The 15,497-nt window shown below is 54.9% G+C and overlaps 2 protein-coding genes across 3 annotated transcripts in view; both read right to left on the minus strand.

Moving 5' to 3' along the window:
- The window catches only part of LOC136293369 (unconventional myosin-X-like), a 90,093-nt gene extending 86,197 nt beyond the window's left edge, over positions 1 to 3,896 (minus strand). The window contains exon 1 of the mRNA XM_066190079.1: positions 3,810 to 3,896. Coding sequence (XP_066046176.1) covers positions 3,810 to 3,830 — 21 coding nt within the window. The 5' untranslated portion in view covers positions 3,831 to 3,896. The remainder of the gene's footprint in view (positions 1 to 3,809) is intronic.
- Positions 3,897 to 13,305: 9,409 nt separating this feature from the next.
- Positions 13,306 to 15,497, minus strand: part of SLC4A3 (solute carrier family 4 member 3) — a 34,996-nt gene continuing 32,804 nt past the window's right edge. The window contains exon 18 of one of the 2 annotated variants that reach the window (XM_066190083.1): positions 13,306 to 15,332. In XM_066190083.1, coding sequence (XP_066046180.1) covers positions 15,255 to 15,332 — 78 coding nt within the window. In that variant the 3' untranslated portion in view covers positions 13,306 to 15,254. The remainder of the gene's footprint in view (positions 15,333 to 15,497) is intronic. The other variant, XM_066190082.1, reaches the window with a different exon arrangement.

The following is a 15,497-nucleotide window of genomic DNA, read 5'->3' on the forward strand; positions in this document are numbered from 1 at the left end:
ATGTTCCTCTCTCACAGGAACTCCTCCTTCTCCCAACTGCAGGGAGCATGGGAAGGGCAAACCAAGCTATTGAGAAACCTAAACCAGCCATGGACAAACCCTTCCTATCCAGCATAACCTGGGCTCCCTGGGGACACGAGTTTCTGAATGATGCATCCAAGCAGCTTCAACAGAGAGCCCAAAACTGGTGAGAATTGCATGTGCAACCAAAAATCAGACCAGTCCTCTACCTGCTGCACCCATGAATCAGTCAGGCTCCACACTGCAAAGGTGCATACACAGTGTGATTCAGTTGTTCTCCTTACTCATGAACTCAAGTCCTTTCAGTTGTTCTCCTTACTCATGTTCCCTGCCTGCAGATGTTTACACACCTGACTTTACACTGGGAATAAGAAGCCATTAGACGTCCGAAGCACAGCAAATTCAGTTGAGCGTCTTGTGGCCAGTAAAGGGCCACACACTGTAGACTCCCTGATGGCTTTGTGTAGAAGTCAGGCACTTTCCACTTGCATCAAGTGATCAGCAGTCAGGGCAAAGCTGCCAGAGCAAAAGAAACCTGGTGGAGGTACTTGCTCCCCACCTCAGTTTGGGGCCAAGAAAGCAGCTCAGGTGCATGCACAGTGGCAACTCCAGTAGCCTTAGTACTCCTTCACAGTCTTGACTCCTTCCTGATCTGCGTGTATCCCCAGGAAAGATGGACCCTCTTCCTGTCTCCATGGCAGATTCCTAGGCCTCAAAGAAGAGAAGGGCTGTGGCCAGGGAAGGATGGGGAACATGGGAAATAGTAACTGAAGACCATGACAGCTGTAGAGAGGACAATTCCAATTACCACAGCCATGCAGGACATGAACACAGAATTACCCCGCCTTTCTCTCCCCATGTCAGAAAGCTTAAGAACTTCAGGGGATTTACTTTACAACACAGATGAAAAGCTTTGGATTTCACCACAAGAGCAATGAGGAAAACTGTTTAACACTTAAAATGCCAGCACTTCTAGGCCAGTGGCACATGAGAAGGAGAACAGCATCTGTGACTCCACTAGATGCTGCTCGTCAGTGCAGACTGACTACGGGATGGAGCTAACTGGTCACTCCAACTGGAGTGCAGGACAGGATGGGAGAAGTGTCTCCTTTAACCCTGTCCATGACATTCCTGATCCTTAAGGGAGAATTGGAGAGCGAGTCACATCCTCTGTGTCAACCCCACATCCTGCCCACACTCCAGACACACAGGGAAACCGTCATCTGTCACCATGCCACAGCCCTGGCCTCCAGGGCCCCTCCTCCCTGCCTGGGCACAGGACTTGCTGCAGCAGCCAAGCAAGGAGATGGTGGAGCACACACACACGGCTCCTCCACTCACACCCAGCTGGAGCAAAGGCGTCATCCGTCACATCTCTGAGCCATGCTGCACAGCAGACCTCTGATGGCAGAGGCACAGACACATCTCTGTGCTGTACCACTCGCTAAGGATGAAGCTTTTCTAATTTGGCCCACTTGGGACACTGCAGGAGAAGAGCAGCAGCAGCACACACCCCAGCAACTCACTGTCTCCAGGGTCTGGAAGCAGAGGAGGGCACAGCACATGGGAAACCCTTCCACAGTGTCGAACTGGCACAACTGGCCAAAACTATTCCTCCCTTGGCAGAACCAGGATGACAAGTAGGTTGAACCCTTCACAAAGCCGTTTTGGTCTCCAGCATGCCAAAGGGGGAACTAGGGGAGCTGTGAAGACCCATGGCATACCCACCTAACCCCAGATACTGATCACATAGCTGAGTATGATAATCTAAATGCTGCAAGCACAGCATGGGAGCCTGCTAAAGCAAGACCAACAGCACACTGGGGTTTAAGCTATTCACTGTAAGACATGACATGCATCCCCTGGGACAAGCTCGTCTTCTGCTGCTGCAGAAGGAAGTGAAGCAACTCCCTTCTATTCGGGCTTTCCCTCCCACCAAGAACCCCCCATGGAGAAGGAGGAAGAGTGGCTGGGGTGCAGCAAATGCCAAACATTCCGGCTCTAGGGAAGCCACATTCCCTCTCTCCCACCCCCCACTGCCTTTCCTGCAAAGCAAAGTCTGATGCTTTCCTGCACACGCTCACCCCAGCTCTCCAGCCTTGCCTATCTTGATTCACCAGGATTTAAGTCTGCGATTTACAAGAGATGTGTGACTCTTAGACTCTGGCTCCAGGACTGCCCCTCACCCATTCCCTGGAAATCCCTGTTTCTTCAGATAATGGCAGAATCATGCCTGGACAGGTGAAGCTGGACAAAGCGGGCAGTTCTCTGATGGGTGCTACTTGCTGAGACGTGCACCTCTGGGTATCCCCTTTCCAGCCTCCCTTTCCTATCAGTTCCTTCAGGCTCCTCAGTGGCTACTCCCGTTACAAGAGGCCAAGAGGTTCCTCCTGACAGAGAGGTGGGCATAAAGGCTCTGGTGAAATGGCCCTTTGGGAAACTCTGGCCTTCATCTGATTAGATATAGACAGCCCAGACATCCAGGAGCAGCAGGTTAATCAGCTAATGGCTGAAGGATGCTGGGCGATGTGCTGCCGCATGCTGCCGGGCAGCCCCAGCCACACAGCCCGGGGGCAGCCACTCCTTCCTCTCTGGGGCCAGATCCGGGAAAACATCTGTTCTGATAAAGAAAGTGTTTCATCAGGGAGGGGGCAGGTCCGAGCCCATCAGCTGCTCCAGCCCTGCTACCACGGGCTGCTCCGGAGCGCTGCTAGCTCCCCCTCCGCACCCGTGACTCGCAAGGCCAGACACTGGGGTTAATGGCCTGGAAACCATCTGGGGGCTGGAGGGGGCAGATGTGTCCAAACAGGAGGCTTTCAGACCTCGGCCGCAGACCTCGAGCAGGCCCTGTCACCCCACAGTGGCTGCCGTGCCCACTGCCAATGCCACGGGCAGCCACTGTCAACCATGGGTCCAGAAAGGGCTGCCCTTGCCTTGCATCCACCTGCCCCTCACAACCAAAGCCATCGCCAGGCTGGGCTGGAAACCTGGGTATGCTCAGGCAAGAAAAACGGCACAGAGAATTTCGGGGTGTCTGAGCTGTGCCCGTACCTGGCCCCGCGCACTCAGTCACTCGCTCCTCGTGGCAGCACAGTGCCCGCACGGCTATGTGCTCACCCCGGCAGGGCACCGAGGGCAGGCGGGAGCAGAGCCCGCAGCTATCAGGTACGAGTCGGGCCCCGGGCAGCCTCTCTGCCCGCCGGCGTGACGGTGACTGGGCAGCGGCACCCAAGGGCAGAGGACTCTCGCCGCACGCTGCCTGCCTGCTCACCGGCCCGGTGCCCCGGAGGCCAGCCGCTCTGAGACACGCACACGCAGGCAGGAGCAGGCTCCGGACCCTGAAGTCGTTCCAGAGGATTAAGGAGCCGGTTCTGGGCAGCCATGACTGTCATGCGACAAACCCTCTCCTCCCGCAAGCAGCCCTCGGTCGGCATTGCCGGTCTCATATCGGTCAGGCTCCGGCTCCCGCAGCCCCTTCAACCCCTCGCACGGGTTGCGCGGTGCCGCGCCGGGCTGGGGAGCGCTCGGGGACAAAAAGCCTCCGCATCCCATCGCTCCAGAGAAAGTGCAACCGGGACCGCCTCGGCGAGGGGGCATCGAGGGCGCGGCGCGGCCGGCGGGGAGCGCAGCGTCCCACGGCCCCGGGGGCGCTCCTTGCCCGGGGCACGGCACCCCGATTCCCGTCTCGCCCCGAGACCAAATCCTGCCGGCCTCCGCCCGGCCCCCCGCCTCTCCCAGCCCCGAGCAGGGGCGAGCCCCGCTGCCGTGCCCGTCCCGCCGCTGCCCACCTGACGCAGAGAGGCGTCCATCGCCCGCGGAAGTGCTGCCGCCGGCTCTCAGCGCCGCATCGCCGCGGCCGGGCGGGCACGGCTTGCCGGCCCCGCGCCGCGCTGGCTCCGCCTCGCCGGCCGCGGGCAGCGGGGAGCGGCCGGGCCGCCCGCTCCGCTCCGCCCCGCTCCGTCCGCACCGGGGCGCGGGGAGTGCGGCTCCTGCGGCAGCGGCGGGGCCGTGCCGGTGCCGGAGCGTTTAGGAGCCGGATGAGACTGGCTAGGAAGAGGAGCGCATCTCGAGAGGAGGGTGCTGAGAAGGGTTGGGGTGGGGGAGGCCCAAGCGGCCGGTACCACCCACAGACACGCGGCCGGGACGGGGGACCACTGCTGTACACGGCCACAGGAACCAAGTGCGGACCTTTGTGAGGATAATTGATGTTATCCAGAGTAGCAAACATTTCGGGTTCGGGGTTCCTTCAGCAGACCATCACAGCATGATGCAGTGAGAGAGACCGTTAACTGGAATGCTGATAGAGCTTCGAAATGATGTCTCAGAGATCTGGAACAGGTGGCAAAGAGCAATACTCTGAGCAAAGTTTCTCCAGATCATAGTTCAAAGATAGAATTTGATCGCAGATCAAAGTGCAGCCAGATCACAGTTCACAAGTTCTCTGTGAAGGTGTTTCTTTCCATCAGAAATTATTGCTTTCTTCTGAAAGAAAGGAAATCTAATGGAGGGGTGTGGGGGAAGGGTATTTATATTTATATTTATATTTATATTTATATTTATATTTATATTTATATTTATATTTATATTTATATTTATATTTATATTTATATTTATATTTATATTTATATTTATATTTATATTTGTCAATAATGGAAACTTAAAACACAGAGAGGTTTCTGAGGTAGATGGCAGTATTCTTGTTTGACATCCACCACTGGACAGTCATACCAAGGTCACCTGTGATGACCACCCCCACCACTCTTCCACCTTCACTGGCCTTTCGGTAGTTTCCTGATATATGAGTCACTGTCAATGTGTCCTTCCATTTTGATACCAAGTTATTGAGAGCTATCCCGAGCATGACTATCCAGGTTCTTTTGTACTTCTGCTGGATTAGTTTAATCTACACCACTTTCCCTGTCGTACAAAAACATCATCCAAGACGATGCCAGAAGCCTAACTGCAGGTCTTATCTCACATCTAATACTTCTATCCACAAGGCCAATCACTGTGTCAGAGAAGGGGATTAGATCTACTCACAGTGTCCTTGACAGTCCTCCTTACAGCCACACATTTGTCACCAGGCTGTTTCTGCCACAGCCAGCTTTCTCCTCACAGGAGAAGAGGGGATTCCCACCGATGCTGTTTCTGCAGACAATTTTAGCTGTTAAGCTTCTCAGTTCTGGCTGGTCACCAGGGGGCCGTGGAGCTCCTCACAACCAAAAAGCTGAGGACCACACTTCTTTCTCCTCTATCTGCCTGCTGGCCACCAGGTCTCCACCAGTAGGCATCTCCACCACCAGATGTCCCATTCCAGACTTCGCTGGAGAGGCTTTGGCCATGGTTCCTGTCATCTAGGGTGAGAAGAGATGGATACAACTTTTCAAAAGGGCAAGGTTTTTAGCATTAACACTATTGTTGAGTGACACTTTCCAAGAGGGAAGTCCTTAACCTAGTCCTTAGAACAAAGTAACTTTCCAACTCTTCAATCGATAAACATTGAATTTCCCCAAATGGAGCGTCAGTGACATCAGCCTAGTAGAAAAGGTGGCAAGAATTTTGGCAAGAAACTTACACCTGAAAGTGTGTTGTTCCTTTCTGTTACAGGATTAAAGCACTAGTCCTGCATTTGTTCAACCCACTTGGAGACTTCACTATCTGAATTGTTTCCTAGCTGGCTTTAGGTGCTGCTCCTGGGATGGGGTGGCTTGTGACCACTTGCTTCTTCACAGAGCTTTGATAAGCAGGTGATTGCTGACTCGCTATCACATGAGCCCCACTGTGCAGGAAAAGCCTGGGACCTCTCTCCAGCCCATCAGCCCCCCACTCCTCCCCCCCCCTCGGGGCTGCCTCCTTCCCCAAACCTGGCACAGTAGTGCTGTGTTTGGCAGCAATGTCAGCAACTCGACAAGCTCCCAACCCTCTTCTCAGCCCAGCTGCAGACAGCACAAGAACCAGGATGCCATGGCTGTTGTCTGCTTGTCAGCCGAGTGCTGGGCTCTGGGAGAGCACAGCCAGGGCAGGCACGTGCTGGTGGATCTGAGCCGTGAGCTATCCCTGCATCCATGAAAGGAGCAACCCTCTGGTGCTGCAGGCAGCAGGGCCCCGCACCCAGCCACGGCAGCAGCAGACAGTGAGTCAGCTTCCTGCTGGGCTTTCCACACCGAGGGAAGGTCGGCACAGGACTGGCAGGAACAAGCTGAGGCAGGAATTCCTCCTGGACTCCAGACAATATCTTAATTTCCTCTTCTGCCACGGGTCTGGCACACTGCTGGGAGGCAGGCAGGCCCTCATGCCCCTCTGTAGGTGGGAAGCATCTGACAGACTTGCTCTCCCATCACCTACGAGGGGTCGAGCTGCGACACCTTGACTGCAAGTCCCATTTCCTCAATGGCTCATCAGAACTGTGCTCCTAGGGTGGAGGACTGATTTCCTCCACTGTCATCCCTGGGATGATCTCATTTGGGAGTCAGCAGCTGAGGCAGGATACCTTGGACCAGACAAAAGCACAGGGAGGCACAGATGCAGGAGGGCATCTATGCTCTGCTATGCATTGCCTCCATCACAGCCCCCACTGCCAGACCTTGCTGCTTTGCTGAGGAAACCAAATTCCCTCTTGCCCAAAGCCCAGGGCAGCCAGGAATATGTTCACCAAAGACAGAGAACTACTGAGAACAGCAGCCAAAAATCAAGCATGCCACCCATTGCCAGACTCTGCTAGACCACAGATGCTGAGGCACTCTCCTAACACAGGCTGCATGCATGCAAGAGGAAAGGGACACACAGAACATGAAGTAGGGTGCAAACTGATTCCACAGTTCTGGCCCTTTCCTTGCTCTAGTTTCACAATTCCTTGAAATCAGCTTATAAATCAACATTGAAAAGGGCAGGTCCTCCATTCTCCCAGTTCCCAGACTGTGGGTAGCCCAGCCACACCTCAGACTTGGTCAGTCTGGCCAGGCCAGCTCAGGCTTGGGCTGCTTGAACTTAGCTCATGAAGCTGTGGACCTCTCCTCCAGCCCCATCCCCTGCAAAGTGACGATGGTGATGATCAAAGCTCTGTCGAAGCTCTCCCTGCCTGGGGCTGCTCTGAGGCTCTGTGACAGGAATTAGCCCAAGCTCCTTGGGGACAGGATCATGTTTGTACCAGATGTGTCCCTGTTCCAGAGGAATGTGATTAAGGATGTCTGGAGAGGCTTTCACAGGGTCACACCACGCACTGCGGCACCTGGTCCCCCGGAGAGCAGGAGCGTGAAGGGGAGTTCTCCTTCTAAGGGAGGACGGTGTGGGCTGGACGGGGGAGGGTTTATTTGCCTGGGCACCCTGCTGGCTCCTGTATCACTTCAGCCACCAGCAGTGAGCCGGTCTTACTGCAATGCACAGTGCTGAAGGGCGGCTACACCCTTGCTTAGTCTGATGGCAGTGGCAAAAGCTTCTTATCCCATCCAGGCACAGGAATGCCCTCAACGACTGCCCTTTCTCTGTAGGTCAGGAAAACAGGATGTTTCTTCATTTTCAGACTGAGCACAAAAGCAGATCACTGGAGCAGAAGGGCCGAGAGGGTAGATGCTGGGCACATCCACCCCACTGTGACCACGTGCCACCCCTAGACCTCTGAAGAACCCTCCTGAGCTGCATCACTGGGGCCAGTACTGTAGCTGGCACATTCTACTAGCCCCATCTGCACTTGGCCGTGCTGATGAACCAAACCCATGATCCGGAATCTCCCTGCTTTCTCTGCAGATAAAGGTCCTGGTCTTGTTCTTCAGCTCAACCCTTCCTTCCTATCCTTTCCACACCCCAGGCCACACATCCAGCTCCTGGCAGTGACAAGCTGAGGTTCCCTGCCCTGCTCTCTTTGTGCTGCTGCTGGTTTGCTTGGGGCCACAACATATCTGTGTGTGGCGTTTACACCTTGGCCATGAAAAATGTAGCCCCGGTGACGAGACTTCTGAAGAGGGAGATGAACTGCACCAGGCTATAATTACAGTAGGAACATGTGGGGAGAGGCCAGCTGAGCGCATCCACCTCATTTCCTGTCCTATTAAGTCTGCCCTGCTTTTGTTTGACCCAGACCAAACCTTGCTATTAATGGCACAACGTTGTGGAGGTCACAGATGATTCTGCTACAAGCAGATTTGTGGATTCTGCTTGACTAAATGCATAAGCAGGGCTTTGCTTGCAGATACCATTACTATGTGATTCATGCTGTAGAAAGTATGTCAGGCAGCTGTGGTGTAGGCAATTCCCAGACTGGGCTGTTTTGCCAGGGGAGCTCTTTGTCTCCTTCACAACCAGCAACCCAGGCAAGCAAGCAAGGAGGTTAAATGGTGTCATATACCTACCCCTGGCTGAATTCTGCTGATGGGTGCTGATATCCTGTGCCGTGCACCTTTCCCCTTCCTGATCTTGTCTGCACAGTTCAGCTTGCAAAGTCATTTTTGTGCTGAAGGAGAGAGCTCTTCTCGCTGTGCACCTGCAGTCAAATTGATGCCAATCCCTGCCCTGTTTTGTTGTGCTTGTCCCTTTTAAGTCCCAGGAGGCAACCTGAAATGCTGTGCTCCTGGACTAGTGAAGGAAAAAAGCAGGCAAGGCTGTGCTAATACCTCCAGGGCCAAAAAGTGAGTGCAGCCCCTGTTCAGTGCTGCAGTAGCTGGCCACAGCCTCTGGCCATCTGTCTTTGCTGAGGAAGAGAGCCTGGCACAGCAGGAGGCAGCCGCACTCCAGCCTCTCCCAGCTCCAGTGAGGTTGCTGTACTCTGTGTGCTGGAGGCAGGGGGGACATCCTCTAGGGACACTGGGCTGATAGATGAAGGAAATCATCCAGCTGGGCTCCCACAGCAGAGATCACAAGGTCCCCCCTTCTCTGCAGAAATCATGTCCTGCTCAATGACCAGATCACATCTGGCAGTCCAGGGGGTCACAGAACAAAGTGGCAGGAGAGATAGGGGATGTTTTGCAGCACTGGTGCTCAGCACTTATCCTTGTTCTGACTCCTGAATGGCCCCCTCTGAGCCACGTAGGGTGCCAGCCCACCTCCTTGCTGCTCCTTGCAGGGAAGAAGCTTTAGCAGTCACATTTCAGAGCTCAGGTTGAGCCTTTCCTGTGCAGATATCCCAGCAGCATTGCCCCCTCTCTGCATGGGAGCTCATGAGAGCCATCTCTGCAGCGCAAGACACAGTGGCTTGTGACCAGGTGCATCCCAGCCAAAAGTATGCACCTGGACAGAGGAACCTTGCACAGGCACAGAAGATTTGTCCCAGAAGTGCCTCAATCACTTCTGCAAAGATTTCCTTTGGAGACCAGTCCCAGCACAGGCACTTCAGAGCCAGGGGGCTGGCAAGCCTTGAGGGGACGATGTGCTGGGAGGGATGGGGCAGGGGCACAGGGCAGCAGCCAGGAAGCAAACCTCCCATGGCAAAGGAGTGAAAGCCAGATAAATTACAGGAGTACTCACCTGTATTGAAGAAACATTCTGTCTACTCCTGTGCCCAGGATTCAGATATACCTCCTAGAAAAATTTCCTTTGCTAAGACCTGTGTGAGGGAGAAGAGCTGGACGGAACCTCATCTCTGTTCTGTAGTTCCGTGGCAATGTCTGAGGGCCTAGCAACTGGCTCTGGGAAAGGCTAGCTGCAGCATGAGGGACACGTCCAAACCTGCTGTTCCCATGGGGAGGAAGGTTTGTGTCCATGCCTGAAGAGGGCAGGTTCCTCCCCTCGTGGTCAGCAGGGCCCTGCTTAGCACTTTCTTCTCTCCCTGGTGCTTCTCCTGGGACTGATGAGTCCCTTCTTTTGAGTGACATGAAGGGGAGGTGGATGGAGGGCAGGAGACAGAGAGCATGGGGCTGGGGCCATGGCAGGGATGGTCAAGGTCACCAGTGCTCAGCAGTACTTGCTGAAGGTGGTCCTCAGCATCTGCAACAGCAAGCAGGACCCCAGCATCCCTGAGTTGGGGCTGCTTTTGGGGCTTCACACTCAACCACTGTCCTGCTCAGCATCAGCTCTGCTCTCCCCAAAATGGTGCAGTTCACATCTGAACAAACTCACTTGTGTTGGGGATTGCAAACAGGAGCCACTTACTCCTGCCAGTGTGAGGAATGCACTGTGCTGCCACCTCCTGCCATTGTTACCTGCCCCACACCTCCACAAACCCCTCCTCACGGGGAAGAGGAAAAAGGTTTTCACAATTGATTTTAATGAAGTTTGAGTGTCTGAAAAGCAGACACAAAAGCCCCTGCAAGGACTTTCAGGCACGCAGGGGAAAAGGGGAAACTTCGCCACTGGCTCTTGTTCACAGTTTTGTTGTAGAAATGGTTTTAGCTAGCAGTTTCCTTAACTTCCCAGCCATAGGGCCACGTGAATGGTATCTGACAAGAGGTGTGCCAGTCCCTCCTGGCTGCAGAGAACAAAAATAACTGGAGAAGATAACTTGAGTGCACTTGAACCCTGGTGGCAGAAACAGAAACCCAAATGGTTTGCTTAAACAATACAGTTGTTTAAAATAATAAGGTTGATAATTTTGGGAATGGACCTTCTATTTTTAAGTCTCTGGACAGGCTTACTTTTGTAAAGATAAACCTCATATAGCAAAGAGGGAGAAGCTTCTGGTAGGAGTGCAGTCCTGGTCTGGCATAAGTGAGTCCCCTATCAGGGAGTGAGTGAACACTTGCCCCATCCCAGAGCACCCCCTGGAGAACTGGGAAACTACAAACACCTACGGTATTCTTCCCAGCCCCAGCACAGGAGCATCCCCTGAGTCTGCAGGCAGCCTCTCAGCTACTTCCCTTGCACTGCAGCACTATTTTGTGATCCATCAGGCTCCTGGTGTGCCAGCACCCAGCAACTTCTCCCTCCTTCTCTGGTCTGACTAAAGTGGGGGTACCCCATGGAGTGCACCCCTTGCAGCCCCTTTACTCCTCCTGCCTCAGCCCATCCCTGTTGCCCTCCTCTCCATCCACCTGCAGTCTCTCCTTCGGCAGAGCAACCAGGACTGACTCCTCCAAGCTGGACAGATGTCCTACTCTTCAAGCAGCACACCAGCCTTTGGTAGAACTGATTGCTGACTGAGTTCACAAATGTGACCCAAACCAGACCCTCTGCAGCAATCCTGCCTACGTGGCATCCTGGTGCAGTGTGTTTTCCAGCACATCCAGGGAGTAGGACCATGTGGATGAGCTGTGATCCTGGTCGACTCTTCATCACTGTGGCCACCCATGGAAGCCCCCTGCCCTCAACGGGGAGATCAGCAACTTTGTGAGGCACATGCAGCGGTGTCAGGAGGGCTTAGACCTGCACAGCCTGTACCATGTGCTGCTGCCGGTGCTGCCATGGAGCCTCTCAGGGCAGGTGAAGAGCTGGCAGCAGCTGCAGAGGCTTGCCCACTGCCAGCCTGGCTCAGCCAGCCCTGATGTGGCCAACAGCTACATGGACTGGCTGGTCTCCTACCTGCAGCACCTGAGCATACTGAAGGAGAGGTTTGACGCCAAAGTGGTGCTCCCTCTCTGTGAGAACTTATACATGCATGAGGAGCTGGCTGCCTGTCCTACCCAGCGGTCCCCACTGGCATCCATTCTCCACCTGGCTGCACAGCTCTTTGCGCACCGGTGTTACTGGGGACTGCTGCTGCAGGGGGGGACCCTCAGCCAGAGGGTCTTCAGCCCCCAGAGCTTGCATTACCTGTGGGGCTTTGCTGATGTGGGACCCTTTGTGAGGGTCTTGAGACTGGTCCCTGATGTCTTTCACCAGAGCTTGGCCACAGCAGATCTTGCCCAGAAGTGGGTCTCTCTTCACCGCAACAGGTATGGCCGCTCCCTGCCACCATCAGCATCACTGTCACCATCACTGCAGCCACTGCAGCCACCAGCATGCAGCAGAGCAGGTTTGGCTCCTGGCACTGTACAGCCCCCTCCATGCAGCAGGGTCCCCCAGAAGCCAAACTCTCCCCTGGGCTTGCCCACCCCCATGATCCCACTGAAGGCTTCAGGCAGAGGCAGCAGCACTGGGGTGCTGTGAGCCCAGCTGCAGGAGAGCCAGGAGGAGCTGCTGGCCTTGCTGCATCGCAGGGAGCAGGCGGCCACCCTTTGTGCCCAGGCCCGTCGTGTTTCCCGGCACATCCACCTCCTGCACCTGCAGCAGCAGGGCAAGGGGCCGGGGCTGGCCCAGCCCTGGCAGAGCTCAGGTATGGGGGCTCGCTGGCATGAGGCTGCCCTGGCAGAGGAACGGCAGAAGAGTCTGAAGCTAGAGGAGCACCACCACAGCATCCTGGAGACTGACTGGCCGCTGGAGCTGGAGGTCACGCCCATCCTCATCTGGAGGATTGATGCGGTAAGGGGCACGTGTCACTCTGCTTGTGCTTCCTGGTCTGCATGCCAGGGTGGGTGGGGGCACTGCTGCGGTCCGGGGTGCTGCACATCCAGGCACAGATGTGAGTCTTGTAGGACTAGGTACAGCCATAATCCTTCCAGTTCAAACCAATGGCCTGCTCCTTTGGACAGAGATGTAAGGAGGGAGAGCTGAGGAATGGGGGGTGGGAGTGTTTCCTTACATGGCAGAGCAGCCTGTCGGTCATGAATACTCCCATCCAGCCCACCTGAATGCTCAGGATAGAGGCACTCACACTGCTTCCTCCCCTGCAGGTTCTGCAGTGCTTCCAGACCCTGGAGAGGGTGCTGCGAGGCCAGACACTGCGTGCCCTACAGCACACCTGGCTCAGAAACAGGATGGCCACCACCTGTGTACCTGGGCAGGCACAGCCCTCTATGCCTCAGCAGCCAGCCCCTGGAGCAACCAGTGACTGGCCATAGGCAGTGGGACTTCCACCTACTCCCAGCAGCAGCATCCTGAAGAGCAAGACTGGAGGACACCCAACCCATCACCATGGGCTGCAGGCAGCCAGTAGCTCACAGGGACCTGGCTCAATTCTTGCCTGGGAAGAAAGCATGGAAAGAACGTGTTTAATGAGATGTTTCTTCTGTGCTCAGCCCATGGGCCTGCCATTCGGTGTGTGGCTACAGACTGCACAAGACAGGCACTGAGTGCTGCTGAGCACGCAGGCACAAGCAGGCACATGTATATGGATGCAAGCAGGCAGGAGAATGTGTTTGTGGTTAAACATGGGGTTCAGCCTCCTGTTTTCAGCAGCCACTGATGATGATGGAAAGCCCACCTCTATGTTGCTAGTGGGTAACATGATGACAGTCTTTGCTACAGCTGGGGCTTGCTACCTTGCTGGCTGTAGCGGGCAAGGAAGTTTTGTGCTGGGGAATTTCAATCCATTTAATTTATTGCCATTGGCGATAACACCAAAAGTGTAGAGCCGGAGGCACAGTTCCTGTGAAGAGTTTATTGGTGTAGCTGTTTCCACTACAGTCAGAGGAGTCACAATGCACAGAAACAACAGGTCTCCTACACTACACAGGGAGGACAGGACACACATGGCCACAGACACACAGAGACACTCGTCTCTCTGCCCCGGGCCCTGTAGGGGGCCAGGCTGTGGGCAGGACCTGCTGTGGGGGAGGCTTCTTTCTCTTGATGGGATATTTCTGCAGCCTCCCGAGGAAGGCATTGGACCCTCCTGGTAATGAAGCACCAACCATCTCTCACAGGAGCCAGGCTGGTAAGTGGGAATGGGGGCAGCATCTTCTCCCAAATCCAATGGTGAAGTGAGCATCCCAGCTTCCTCTGGAAGACCAGTCCAGTTCTGACCATCAGGAAGAGGCTGGGCTGCCTTTCTCTTCTGGCATTACCTTTGGAGTTTCCAGGGGCAGCAAGGGCACCATCAAACTGTTTCTGGGCCAGCTCTGAACAAAGGCTGCCAGCTCAGGGACACCCCAGGGAACATCTGTGTCAGGTGGAAAGGTGTGATGCACAGCAAGTCTCACCTGAACATGAGGAAGAACTTTACTGTGCAGTGACTGAGCACTGAAACAGGTTGCCCAGAGAGGTTGTGGAGTCTCCCTCACTGGAGATGTTGCAGAACTGTCTGGATACAATCCTGTGCCATGTACTCTGGGATGATACTTCTTGGGCTAGGAGGTTGGATCAGATGACCCACTGAGGTCTCTTCCAACCTGACCCATTCCATGATTCTGTGAAGCTGCCCAGAGGTGATGGAGGCTGAGTGCTGGGCACCCTGAGTGCTCCTCCTTCCCACCTGGAGAGCACTGCTGGATGTGAAAGGCGATCTCAGTATGACAGCAAAACTGGGGCTGGGGTTTCAGTGACTTCCTTGTAGGCTTGCAGGGAGCCAGACTCAGTGGATCACTGCACAGGGAAAGGGAGGGGACCCAAAGGACTGTTTTGTGCTCCAGCACTGCATTTCTTGTATAGCTTCTTACATGTGGTTTGTTCTCAGAGACAGGGATGTGTGGATCAGGAACTGGGATACAGCCCTGTGATGAGTGTTTACTCCTGCAACCTCTGTGGAGGTGCAGAATGGCAGAGGACTCCTCTTAGTTCCTGAAAGAGGGCAAGCATTCAAGTCTTCAGGATACATGCTTGTCTCCAGCTTTCCCTCCCTGTGCAGTTTGCCTTTGGAAATAAGGTAGGGAAAACTGAGAGGGAGAGGAGCCAAACAGCCTCTTCTATGTCAAGCAAGAGCTGAAAACAGTCATGTGGGAAGGAAGGATGGACAGAAGATGGTCTGGAGGACTGGGCCAGGGTGCCAGTCCCTCTTTGCCTGCCTTCTAGGCTGCAGCAGCCCCATGGGCCAGTAGCTGTGGCAGAGGCCTCATGTGAGCACTCCTAGAAGAGGGCAGAGGGACCAGGAGAAAGGCATCTGCCAGCCGAATAGAGGAGATTGCTGGCCTGGGAGAGAAGGCAGCTTCTAGCCCATTCCTGTGAACGCTCAGTGTCATGTGCTGAGCTACCCAAGCTACCCAACATCATGGTAGTGGAAGGGAATGCAGTGGCACCAGCTGGCATGGTTCCCCTTCACCACCAGGAGACCAAGCACAGGCTGCCTCCAGCAGGGAGGGGACAGACCCCTAACCCATGGGCACTCAGGACCCACACAGCTTTGGAATGTGAGAGGCATCTCTCAGCCCACCAGGTCCAAGAGGAGAGAGACTCACAGCCTCTGCTGAGCGAGCGATGGGGCAGCCAGAGCCAGGGCTGCATCCTGCAGGGCTATGGAACAGCCATTCATTGGTCCAGGCAAGAGACAGTGTGACTCACGGCAAGTCTCCAGTTAGTTCTTGGGAGGGGTGAGCAGGCGTGAGGCAGCTCCCAGCTCACACAGGCATGTGCAGCTCGTTGTACTCATCCCGGCCATCCTCATCAAAGTTTGGCTCCGCATCCTCCGAGTCCAACTGGGAAGAGGCAGAGACCAGGCTATGAAGGCCACAGCTACCCCCAGTGTGGGGTCAAGCCTGGCACAGAGGGATCAGCACACAGCAACCCAGTCAGCTGGGCTGTGCTGAGGAAAGCAAAGCTCTTGCTCCTTCCCCTCTCAACAGGATCCTTTAGATCCTCAT

The sequence above is a fragment of the Chamaea fasciata genome, unplaced genomic scaffold (genome assembly GCF_029207755.1).
Source record: "Chamaea fasciata isolate MVZ Bird 193981 ecotype frontalis unplaced genomic scaffold, bChaFas1.0.hap1 SCAF_8, whole genome shotgun sequence".
NCBI lineage: Eukaryota > Metazoa > Chordata > Aves > Passeriformes > Sylviidae > Chamaea > Chamaea fasciata.